Source organism: Marmota flaviventris, chromosome 18 (assembly GCF_047511675.1).
Source record: "Marmota flaviventris isolate mMarFla1 chromosome 18, mMarFla1.hap1, whole genome shotgun sequence".
In the NCBI taxonomy this organism is placed as follows: Eukaryota; Metazoa; Chordata; class Mammalia; order Rodentia; family Sciuridae; genus Marmota; species Marmota flaviventris.
This window is the reverse complement of record NC_092515.1, coordinates 47,689,825-47,703,079: the sequence shown is the minus strand read 5'-3', so window position 1 is coordinate 47,703,079 and position 13,255 is coordinate 47,689,825. Positions and strand designations below refer to the sequence as shown.

At 38.4% G+C, this 13,255-nt stretch overlaps 1 protein-coding gene across 3 annotated transcripts in view; it reads right to left on the bottom strand.

Annotated features, from left to right (window-relative positions):
* Utp4 (UTP4 small subunit processome component) overlaps nucleotides 1-13,255 on the bottom strand; it is a 28,100-nt gene extending 14,845 nt beyond the window's left edge. For 2 of the 3 annotated variants that reach the window (XM_027933306.2, XM_027933309.2), the window contains exons 1-7: nucleotides 13,179-13,255; nucleotides 12,263-12,423; nucleotides 8,348-8,539; nucleotides 7,270-7,354; nucleotides 5,515-5,604; nucleotides 2,153-2,364; nucleotides 97-268 (exon numbers count right to left, since the gene is read on the bottom strand). In XM_027933306.2, the coding sequence (XP_027789107.1) occupies nucleotides 97-268; nucleotides 2,153-2,364; nucleotides 5,515-5,604; nucleotides 7,270-7,354; nucleotides 8,348-8,539; nucleotides 12,263-12,421 (910 nt within the window). In that variant the 5' untranslated portion in view covers nucleotides 12,422-12,423; nucleotides 13,179-13,255. The remainder of the gene's footprint in view (nucleotides 1-96; nucleotides 269-2,152; nucleotides 2,365-5,514; nucleotides 5,605-7,269; nucleotides 7,355-8,347; nucleotides 8,540-12,262; nucleotides 12,424-13,178) is intronic. The other variant, XM_027933307.2, reaches the window with a different exon arrangement.

The window sequence follows — 13,255 nt, the reverse complement described above, 5'->3', positions numbered from 1 at the left end:
GGGGGAGGTAAGGAGATTACAGAATGAGAAGTTATGTATGAAAACGACCAGAGCTGAGCAGAATAAAGCAGCAGCCTGACAGACAGCAAGACCCACCTCCAGATATCAGTGCGGTTGGGCTGTGGGCCACAGCACGCACGTCATGTGTGTGGTGCTGGAATGGTTTGGTCCGCACCCACTGCTTCTCATTGCTATTGGAAGTCACAGAAACCAGCTGAAAATGGAATATTGTGCCCTCGGCTGTGCCCACCACAAAACTGTCTTCTTGCTGAAAAATTAAATAATGAGGCAGGTACATGTGAACAAAACAGGGTCCAGATGGAAAAATATTCCATAAAATTTTTCTGTCTAGGCAGCTTAGAGAAAACTCATACCCAGAATTAGAAAGCAGGGAGGTTCCTGGGGGCTTTTTCCCTCTGCAAGCTAGCAATTCCACTAGAGGAGCAAGGTCATATGTAGGTGACAATGCGCCCCCTATTGGCTAAATTAACAATCAGCACTTCCAACTGTTAAGTTTTACAGTCACACACTGCATGTTTCAATCAACAGGCTACACACAGGAAGGACGGTGCTCACATAAAAATTAAAAATAAGAGCTAAAAATTTCATATTACCTAGTGAAATTATAGCCATCAAATGTTGTAGCATGAAACATTACATGTTCATGGTGATGCTGGTGTAAACAAATCTACTGCACTGCCAGTTGTGTAAAAGTACAGCACATACAATTACGTACACTAGTTGTGCACTATAAGAGGCTGTACTTACTATCAGTTTGTGTAAGTATATTCTATTATGTTCACACAACACCAAAATCACCTAACAATGTATTTCTCAGAACATTTCCCTGTCATTAAGTAACACATAACTGTATATAAACTGGGTTCACTACAAGAGACAAATAAGTGAATAAACTAATCAAGAAATACAGTAGCCCTTTATAAGAAAATTTAAATTATAAACCACAAAAGAGATACCTGAACAAAGAAATCCATATCACGTTCTTTAATAGGAATGTTTAACATGATAAAGACATCATCATAAAGAAAATACAGAAGTTATATATGATGCAATAAATACACCAATTGTACTATAAAAATAGACTTTCATTTAAAACTAGAAAAAGGTGTTTCTAAAATTCATGTAAAGAAATAAATAACAAAGACCCCCAAAACCCAAACCCATAACACAAACAAAAATCCTAAACAAGAATACTAACAAGGTTGCTGGGAATATAGCTCAATTGGTAGAGTGCTTGCCTTGCATGTAAAAGGTACTGGGTTCAATCCCCAGCACCACCAAAAAAACAAAAAAACCCAAGAATAGTAACAAGGTTTTGTTAACCAAAAAAATTGAAAATAGAGATTCATATAAATATACTTGTACATCAACATTCACAGCAGTATCATTCACAATAGCCAAAAGAAGGAAATAATGCAAATGACTGAAATAACCCAAATGGCCATTAACACATGAATAAACTGATATGGTGTATATATATATACACACAGTGGAATTACTCAGCTTTAAAAATAAATAAAAGCTGAATAGCCCTTATTTGAAATGCTTGGGACCAAGTGTTTCAGATCTCAGAATTTTTATACTTTGGAATATTTGCATAGACTTTACTGGTTGGAATTCAAAATTCCCAAATGCTCCAGAATCCAAAACTTTTTGAGTGTTGCTCTTCATTAATGGCAGAGAGACACTAAGAATGGATAGAAAAGTGACTTGAACTTGCAATCATCCTGCCTCAGCCTCCGGAGTCCCTGGGATTATAGGCATGCACCACCATGCCCAGCACTACACAGTTTTCTAATGCCCCAAAATAAACAGGAAGCATGAGAGCAGTTGTACAAAAGGAAAATAGTACTTCTCAAGATTCTTCTAGGCTGCTTGTACCCATCTACAAGCAGACTAGATTAATTAGGAAAGAGGGGTGCCTAAAGAAAACCTTGTGCTGATCTTTTAGAGAATATTTTCTAGCATTAGATACCATAGAAATGGTATGGGTTTTCAGGTGCATTTTCCCAACCTCATCTTCTTCTAGTACAACATCCAGATAATGCAAGAGTGTTTGGGGTGTGTCACTGACTCATACCACAGCCCTTCCATCTACACATTAATTACTCAAAACTGGGACCCTACTCACGTCTGCTACAGCAATGGACTGCACATCAGCATTTGAGATGAGATGGCTCTTGACAAGTGTCCCAGTAGCTGAGTCCCAGAACTGCACTTTCCCAGCAGAGTCCACACTTATGACTGTGCCATCGGACAAAAAGGCCACACCCCATACAATACACTTCCGCTTAGACACACCCATGTACTGCCTGTCCACGATCATCTTACGAACAGCGCTACCTGAAAAAGAAAAAAGCACACCTTTGGATATAACACATTTCTCCTTCAGTTTTCAAAAACCACTTGTGGCAGGCATGATATAAGTTAGTTGCCTGAACATAGTAAAGAGTAACCATAGTGAATCCAGCCTTGAAACTTCAAAGTGGTTACCTGAAGAGGAGAGGGGAGAGAGGAGGGAGAATGAGGGCAAGATAGAGAACACAAATCCCTTCTGGGGAGGTGAAATGGAAAGAGACACATGGGACATTCATTTCAATCTGGCCCACTGCACACACATATTACACTGTGCTCTTTCCTAAAACTCCACACATGGGAAAGGGAGAGAAGGCAATGTTGACAAAATTTGGGGAACTAGAAAGCAGACTGGATAGTAACTTACTCAGTAGAATCCTGAATCTAAGACCCAACTGAGTTTCCCAACTCAGCCATGGGAAAACCAAGAAGCCATCTAATTTCTACTACAGAATTCTCAGAAATTGAGAACTCTAGACATTCTAAACACAGAGGTGAAAGCAGATGCTCAAAGGAGCAATAAATTGAAAGTAAATTTAAGAAGCTGGTGGAATTCTGAGAAGCCAGGCAACTGCCCAAACTCCATCTCAGCAGAAGTCTGGAGAGTTACTTACTCTTTGAAGAGGGATATAGGGAACAACTAAAGGGGGAGTATTGTTTGAAAAACAGCATTAATGAAAATTTCTAATTGAATGCCAAGTACACCAGTTTTGTTCTCCACAGAATGCTTAACAGCCAAGCTTATACTCACTAGGCAGGAGAAGGAAAAACCACATTTGGGGGAAGAGCTCAGTGGTACATACAGCACATGTTCAGAAAGCATGAGGCCCTAGATTGAGCCCCAGCACAAACAAACAAACAAAAAAACCTTCTGGGGATAATTAATGGTCCAAGAGAAAAGATCTAAAGATCCTGATTTTAGAAGTTCCCCCAACAACCCAGCCAGATCATCCTTTAGGGAAGCCAACACTCAGCAGGCCCCACTGTTGTGGTGGAGAACAATGGAACCCAAGAAAGCTTCTAATATGCAAGGCAGTGGCCAAATGGACTAATGGAAGCAACAATAAATGAAATGAGGAAACAGTGTAAAGAATGCTTGACAAATAATATCATCAATAGCCTTAGAAAGAGAAGAATTCATTTGTAGTAAAAATAAAAGAGAATGTTACAAAAAAAGAATATTCAGGGCTGAAATGCAACCAGTGGTAGAGAGTCAACCTAATGTTGGGCGCAGTGGCACACGCTTGTAATCCCAGTGGCTTAGGAGGCTGAGAGAGGAGAATCGCAAGTTCAAAGCCAACCTCAGCAATAGCAAGATGCTAAACAACTCAGTGAGACCCTGTCTCTAAATAAAATACAAAATAGGGCTGGGGATGTGGCTCAGTAGTCGAGTGTTCCCAGAAAACAAACAACCCAACCTCAAGTGTTCGTATGTATAAAGGATCAGCTCTCAGAATGGCATCATATTTCCTAACGTGGAAACAGGGAATCCTCTCCAATGGAGAAGCAAAAGGAACAAAAAAAAAAAAATCTGTGAAAAATCAAGTTCCAGATCTCATGGTGGCTAAGACAGATGAGAATAAATCAAAAGGTCCAAGATAGATACAATCAAGAACACAAAAGTAGCCGGGAAGGTGGCAAATGCCTGCAATCCTAGCAACTCAAGAGGTTGAGACCACAAGTTCAAGGCCAGCCTTGGCAACTTAGCAAGACCATTTCAAAATTTTTTTCTAAAAAAGGCTGGTAATGTAGTTCAGTGGTAAAGCACCCCCAAGTTCAATCCCCATACCCCCTACCCGCCCCCCCTCAAAAAAAAAACCATAAAATTAGCAGAAAAGAAAAATCCCAGCTGTGTTGGATCTTAAATTTCCCCATCTGAAACTTTTTTGGTTTTTTTGTACTGGGGATTGAACCCAGTATATGTGCTAGGTAAGTACTGTACCAGTAAGTTGCACTCCCAGTCCACAACTGAAAGAATTCAAGGATAAACTCTTAATGCCAGAGAGGAAGAATATTATGCAAAAAAAGTATACAGGAAAGGAAAAGTAGTTTACTATGTGAGTAGTATCTATACAGTCAAAATTACAAACACATTGACTGAATACTAATCTCAACAAAGTTACATCATAAGCATATGGGGAGATAAGGAGAAAATGTGGGTATCTAAAAGGGTGGAAAAAGAGGGCTCAGTTGTAGAAGTCAGTAAATAATGGTTAAAACTCCAAAAACAAAAATATAGCATTGTAAGCATGTTACGTACAGCATAAACACCAAAAGAATCAGCCAAGAGTCTCAGTGGTTGCCTCTGAGGAATGAGAGAAAGGACATAGGGGATCTCCTGCTTTTTTGTATTAAGTCTTGAATATTTTGACTACACGCTCATATAACTGTTAAAAAATGTTTTTTGAACTTAAGCATTGAGGAAAAAGAAAAAGGAAACATGTTTTGCTTCCATATCTTGGGAGTATAGATGTGCCCATGTAACAAGGTAAAGTCAATGTCATCACTAAGATTCCATCAGCCAATTTTTCAGGCCAAGAACAAAAAAATCCTGGATCTTTACCTTTCTGATCTCATGTCTCACCAACTACGCAACCAAGACCTTACATTCCATTTTTACCAAAGACTGGGATATGTAAATAGGCAGTCTACTGATCATTTATACTAAATGTAGAATTCATTATGGATGAATTTTACTGTGAATTCTTATGATGAAAAAATAATGCATTCTGCTAAGCAGCAAAGCAATAATAATCCAAGAAAAGAGTGAAATGCCTGGTAGATATCTCACTTTGCTTGTTTATTTTTTGTTTTGGGGGGGTTGCTTTTCTTTTTTTTTTGGTAATGGGGATTGAACTCAGGGGCACTTTACCTCTGATCTACATGCCCAGTCCTTAGTTTTTATTTTGAAACGAGGTCTTGCTAAGTTGCTGAGGCTGTCCTTAGACTTTTGATCCTCCTGCCACAGCCTCCCAAGTCACTGGGATTACCACCGTGCCAGGTGCCATCTCAGGTTAATGAGAAGTTAGGCCACCAAGGTCACTGAAAGCATGACAAGGAGTTACGCTTTTGGAAACTCAGACATGTGAACCTGACAAACAAAACCCACATCCCAAATGAACTGAGAAAAACAATCACCTGATTTGACATCAAATACACTAATGTAGTCTATGGAGCCAGCTGCAATGTGGGTAGCAGAGGGATGCCAGCTGAGACTCAGGATGCGACCTTGGGATTTGTACAATAAAAAAGAAAGTGACATACACATAAATACACAGCAAAAGATAACAGTGATCTCCAGGGCTAGTGTTCTACAGTCATCACTCTCCCATCTATCACACTCCCAACAGACAACAGATGAGAAAATGCCTGGGATTCACAATGAAGTATTTGATACTTTAATAATAATGAATGATGGAAGTGTAAATTAATACAATCTATTGAGGTAGTAATAAACTAACAAAATTTAGAAGTGCTTATTTTGGGGGCCCAGTAACTGTACTACGAATTGATCAAAAAGAAATACTTGCATAAATGCTCAAAAATATGTCTACGTCACGTGCTGCATAATGCCATTTTGATCAACAGACTGCATATAGAATGGTAGATTAGATAAAATTATATTGCCGGCTGAGAGTGTAGCTCAGTGGTAGAGTGCTTGCCTAGCATGCATGAAGGCACTGGGTTCAATCTTTAGCACCACATAAAATAAATAAATAAATAAATAAAATAAAGGTATTATGTCCATCTACAACTAAAAATAATATTTTCTAGTGACATCAGAGCCATCTTAGTTCATGTAAAGCACATACCATAATGTTCATGACATTATCTAATGATGCATTTCTCCAAATGTAACCCCCATCCCCATTGCTAATCAACACATGACTATATAAAAATTTTCATTGCAGCACTGGTTGTAAAAAAAAATAAAAATAAATAAGTAAAAATATCCATCAATGGGATTTGGTTAAATAAACTATGGAACACTGTAAAATAAAAAGCCATGCATACTAACATCGCTGACACAGAAGGATGTCTGTGATTTATCAAGTGAAGAAAAACAAGTGCAAAAACTCTTCTGTGTGCACTTATTTAAATGAATACATTAAAAAAATGTCTAGATGATTAGTTTCAAAAATGTTGCCTTCAGAGTGGAATGAGATGCTCATTTTCTATTTCATATTAGGCTAAATGTGTATTATTTCTTAAGAGCATGTATCACCTTGATATTTAAAAAAGGACACTTAACAGATACTAAAAACAAAATAAACATCTGATTAGCAGAGGATAAATATCACTAATGGACACAGAATACATCGAAAATTACTATTCTCTAGAAGAGGACAAGCAACTACACCCTACTGCTGGTTTTTATAAACAAAGTTTCACCAGGGGCAGCCATGCTCATTCATTTAAGTATTAACTACAGGCTGCTCTTAAGCTGTAGTGACAGAGTTGACAGACAGTGAATAGCCACCAAAGCCAAAACATTTACTACATAGTCCTTTACAAAAACTGCTTCCTGATCTCTGCTCTTCAGGTCAGTGCTGATCCAATTCAACTAGGATTGAGAACCACAACTCATAATAATAAAATTTTAGTTAAGACTTTATGCATATTTGGTAAAACTGCACAAAAATAAGTGACAGCTAAAAAATTGATTTCCACAGAAGTGTTAAGTTTTCCTGTTTTGGATTTTTTGGTTTTCTGTATCATGACTTCACTATGCTACACAACAGGATGGTTTCTAGTATATTCTCTGTACTGAGATAAAATTAGCATATAGCTAAAATATTACCTGCAGCCATGGGAAAATATCCCATCCCCAGTGGCACAGAAACATAACTTCTTGTTAAGGCTATTCACTGTCCCACCAAAAACAACCCTTACTTTTCTGCCGATCAAAATTTCTTTCAAACTGGATGCTGTCTGGGGTGATTTGAAATAGTTTCACAGATCCATCTTCACAGCCAACCTATTAGGAAAAAGAGGTAGAAAACAGAGAGAAAATAAACATAATTTTATAGACCCCCCCCACACCCATAAATACATAGATACCCAAAACTATAACTTTCCCTGAAAGAAAAAAGACTGTGAAAGAAAAATATATTAGTATCTAAAAACTGACAGTAAATTCCTGACAGTCTTCATATCCTAGCCAGAAAGCCAGGTGATATTAAGTGTTCTAATCAATGGCCCAATTCCTGCATGTGACATTCAACACAAGTAGAATTTTATAGCATATCTCTATATTAAAAACATTAGCCTAAATAAAAGACCTACTAACCTTATAATCTAAATGGAGGCATCTTAATATACAAACTAATGCAAATTTTAAAAAACCATAGACACCACAGAAAATTAAATCCCTGCAAACACCTGTTCTAATGGCAATTATGCTCAAAATTTTTGAGAAACACAATTGAAATACAGTCACACAGGTTAACTTGCTGAAAAACCTCCCAAAACTTTTTTAATATTTATTTTTTAGTTTTAGGTAAACACAACATCTTTATTTTACATTTATGTGGTGCTTAGGATCGAACCCAGTGCCTCATGCATGCTAGGCGAGCACTCTACCACTGAGCCACAACCCCAGCCCCCTACTATGCTGTATTCTAAACCAAAATTTTTCATAAAACACAGCACACCAAAACAAAAACTAGTCTCTACATCTCCCTGTTCAAAATGATCATAGCTTGGGAAATACTGAAAAGACTTAGCCCTCTTATTTAATTACCAATGAAATGAGGTCTAAACTAGCAGCAAAAAGAAGGCAAGATGACAACGGAATTTTCATCCTTAATATTAAATACCAATATTGGAATCGGTATTACTAGGACCCAGCTAAGACTGCAGTTACTATGTACCATAACATAACTTTACTCTCCTTATGAACATGGGGAGGAAAGTTAAGAATAGGAACAAGAGAAATCTCAGTTTGAATTACCAATAGTTGCTTACTGACCAAAAGTTGAGAGCCACTGGGGCTGGCAGTCATACTCCAAATAGGTCCTCCAAAGGCATCCAAGGCATACTTGACATTTAATGCCTGTAAGTCATACTCAAGGATTTCTCCATTGAGTCCAGCACTAAAGAGTCGCTGTCCTTCTGCCCAACACAGAGCTTCTGTAGCTCGAGACTCATGACCTGGGAAAAACTACACAAACACCAGAACTTAACCTGTGATAAATGCATCAGTCATCAGTATTGATTGAGTATAGGCAACATGGTGAAAATTACTTCTTTACAAATAAATAGCGTGGGATTTGTTCTATCAGAAGATCACATCTATTAGGCATTTTGACTTTTTTTTCAGGTTCAAATGTAGTTACTTAAAATTACTCTGTATAACGTTCATTCTTCTTCTTTTTTTTAATATTTATTTTTTAGTTTCCGGCGGACAGAACATCTTTGTTTGTATGTGGTGCTGAGGATGGAACCCGGGCCACACGCATGCCAGGCGAGCGTGCTAACGCTTGAGCCACATCCCCAGCCCTTTCTTCTTTTTTAATTAGAACTAGTTCAATAAAACTCTTTTGCCAGGCATGGCGGTGCACGTCTATAATCTCAGCAGCTCAGGAAGCTGAGGCAGGCTGGTCATTGAATTCAAAGCCAGCCTCAGCGACTTAGGGAGTAACTCAGTGAGACTCTGTCTCTAGATAAAATATGAAAAGGAGCTAGGGATGCAGCTCAATAGTTAAGCTACCTGGGATTCAGAATAAAATATATTCAAGTTTGGTTTGAGGTATCCAATTGTACTCAATGTATCTAATTTCCTAAAAAGAATGCAACTATCTTGATTGGGTGATGGTCTTACTGTAATGTGCATGCATATGAACAGTTTTCCTGTTTGGGATTTTTGGTTCTCTGAATTATTCTTCAATAGGCAGTTACAACTATGCTACACAATATATATCTCAGTTTCTTTCTTTTAAAAAAAATTTTTTTTAGTTGTAAGTGAACACAATACCTTTATTTTTATGTGGTGCTAAGGATCGAACCCAGTGCCTCACACATGCCAGGGAAGTGCTCTACCACTGAGCCACAACCCCAGCCCAGATATCTCAGTTTTTTTATTTTTTAATTTTTTAGTTTTAAGTGGACACAATATCTTCATTTTATTTTTATGTGGTACTGAGGATTGAATCCAGTGCCTCATACATGCAAGGCGAGCACTCTACCACTGAGCTACAACCCTAGCCCAAAGAAATGTTTAAAAAAATTTTTTTTAAATGTATAGAATAAGGATACAAAGAAACACTGTACAGTTGTACAGTGTATTTTGTCTGGAATGTTTATAAAACAAAAAAGTTACATTAAGTGCTAAGGCTGTAGCTCAGAGGTAAAGTGCTCTCCTCAGATGTATGAGGTACTGGGCTCAATCTTCAGCACCACATAAAATATATAAAGATACCGTGTGTTCATATACAACTAAATAAATGTTAAAAAAAAAAGTTACATTAAGCTTAAATTGGGGGAAGGGGGGTATTAGGGATTGAACCCAGCAGAGTCTAACCACTGAGCCACATCTCTAGTCCTTTGTACTTTTTATTTTAAGATGGGGTCTTGGGGTTGGGGTTGTGGCTCAGTGGTAGCGCACTTGCCTAGCATGCGTGAGGCACTGGGTTCAATTCTCAGCACCACATACAAATAAGTGAAAATAAAAGTCCATTAACAATAAAAAAAAAAAAAATATATATATATATATATATATATATATATATATAAAGATGGGGTCTGGGGTCTTGCTAAGTTCTTAGGGCCCATGTTAGGGAAGCTGACCTCAAATTTGCAATTCTCCTGCTTCAGCCTCCTGAGTCAACAGGATCATCAATAGGATCACAGACATTTGCCACCACACCCAGCTAATTTTTTTTTTTTTTTTGGTGGTGGTGCTGGGGATTGAACCCAGGGCCTCGTGTATGTGAGGCAAGCTCTCTACCAGCTGAGTTATATCCCCAGCTCCTAAGCTTAATTTTTTTTTTTTTAAGAGAGAGAGAATTTTTTATATTTTTTTTTTTCAGTTTTCGGCAGACACAACATCTTTGTTTGTATGTGGTGCTGAGGATCGAACCGGGGCCATGCGCATGCCATTTTACTGAATGAATTTCTTTTTAAATATTTGTTTTTCAGGGACTGGGGATGTGGCTCAAGCGGTAGCGCACTCGCCTGGCATGTGCAGGGCACTGGGTTTGATCCTCTGCACCATATAAAAATAAAAAAATAAAATAAAATAAAGATGTTGTGTCCACCGAAAACTAAAAAATAAATATTAAAAAAAATATTTGTTTTTTAGTTGTAGGTGGACACAATACCTTTTTTTATTTTTATGTGGTGCTGAGGATCTAACCCAGTGCCTCACGTGTGCTAGGTGAGCGCTCTACCACTGAGCCACAACCCCAGCTCTGAATGAATTTTTAAAAAGAAATTGAGTGTCATTTACTAAATGATAGGACAAGTCATGAACATTACTAACATGGTTCCTATTCTTACAAAATGTGAAGTTTAGCAGGGAAGGACACCAAACAAATACACAAATCATATAATTACACTTGTTATATATGACAAATGGAAAAAATCAAGGATGCAACAAATGTGCACAGAGCACATTTTCACACAGTAGAAAGTAACCTATCTGTGGTTGGCAAAGAGAGGCAATTTTTATACTTCTATTAGTTCCTCAGGGGTTTCCTAACCCACCTCCCAGAGTAAGGTACTTTTCCACTAAAGTTTTAGTTATTATAATAAGATTATGTTTCAACTTATTTTATTAATCAGAAATTGTCTATATACTGATCTTTCTCCCACTTTTCTCTGAGCTTTGGGAAAGAAAGGTTTCTGATGTATGTCTTAATGCTCAGTACTTGCCACTCATTCATTTAGAAACATTTACAGATGTCTAAATTCCAGGAAAGAGGCTGCTGGACACTGAATCCACTCATTTACCCATCTGTTCTCTTGTGAATTGAATCAGATGTTGCATCTGAAGAAAATCAGTAGTTGGTATCCTTAAAAAAAAATAGTGCTGCCTAACAGATCTCAGTATATATCCAAAGGATGTTTTATCTAATTAAATATTCTTTACTTCCAAATATAGTACAGCATTTAAATCCACATTCTCTCAGACAGCTAAACTTAGAAACTTCCTATCATCAAAGAGTTTTTGAGGGCTGGGGTTGTGGCTCACTAGTAGAGCACTTGCCTAGCACATGCAAGGCCCTGGGTTTGATCCTCAGCACCACACAAAAATAAATAGATGAAATAAAGATATTGTGTCCAACAAAATATATATATATATATATATATATATATATATATATATATACACACACACATATGTTTTTTATTTAAATGTTTTCTTTCTTCTAAATTGACAATGAAACAGGTACTGACACCACCAGCAGGAAATATTTTCTTATCAAGTTACAATGGTCCACACAATTTCCCTTCTTGTTGTGGCCAAAAGATCCAATAAAGCTGTGTCCAAAGGATAAGCAGTGATATGCCAATAATCTAGGTAGGATTTATTTTTTAAAATATTTTGTAGTTATAGGTGGACACAATATCTTTATTTTTTATTTTTATGTGGTGCTGAGGATTGAACCCAGTGCCTCGCACATGCTAGGCAATGGCTCTACCTCTGAGCCACAACCCCAGCCCTAGTTAGAATCTTTCTAATCAACATCACACAGGTCAAAACTCTGAGCTTCTCTATCAGACAATAAATATCATGATTATTATAGAAATTCTGAAGTTCTAAACAACTACCACAAGGCGTAGGAAATAATTTGATTTCTTTAAATATAAGACAAGTTGTAGAATTGAACTTAAGAAGAAAATTAACATCAGAAACACCAAATCAGACTCCCAAATGACTTACTTTCTCTTGAAAGTAGTTTGCTGACAAGTTATAAATTTCCACAGTGCCATCTGTTCGTGAAACAGCCAATCTGTTTGACTGGTTATTGTAAGCCACACAACGGATCCCTGGTGGTACGTAATTAAAGAAACGTACTCGATGGACCTTAAATTCACCCATTCCTAGGGAGGGGAAAAAGAGTATATTGTTTAACATTAAGTGTCACATGTATTCAGTTTCGTATTGTTACTGTTTTGATGAAAGGCTCCAACTAAATCTCACTGAAATTCATTCCTAAATACCTAATGATGCTTTCACGCCCCATGCAAGAATCTTATCAATCTCCAGAAAGCTCAGTATAGTTCGAATAAGGATTTTGGCAAATAAACTCCAAAGGGCCCTGCTCACAGTTCCAGAATTCCAACCTCTTAGGGTGGAGAGAGGGATGTTTAAAAATCTGAATTTTAGTAAGCCCCTCTCCCCAATTCTACTGAATGCTGAGTTGGCAAATCACAGACCCAACTAAGGTAGTGACGTGGGGCTGATAGCTAAGGGGAAACCCAGAGCTCTTTACCGGGAGGAAGCGACAGAACTCGGTGATTTACTCTGGCTGTCTGGTCTAGTACCTAGCCGTCAACTACAGGACCAGGGCAGGGACCGGATCAGGTCCGCCCCTCTCTCATCCACCTTCAAGGTTAGAAACCCAAAAGTAGAGCACGGAGCATTCGGCCTTCACTGGACGCGCCAAGAGAGTCAGTCTGAAGAGCGCGCAAGGTCTTCGCCACCCCTTCCCTTTCCTCCCGGGGTCTACGAAGTAGTCACCACTCGCCTCTGGACAAAGGAATTGGCTAGCTTTGCGGGGCGTCGGCCCCCAGCGGGCAGCACCCCTCGGGACTCGGTTCTCACACCTTCTTCCCACGCCCCTTCCCCAACTCACCGCGGCCGGACGACCGCCTGCCCCAGAGCTCGCCTCTCTCCGCCCCAGCCCCACGTGCGCGCGCGCTCAAGCTCTGC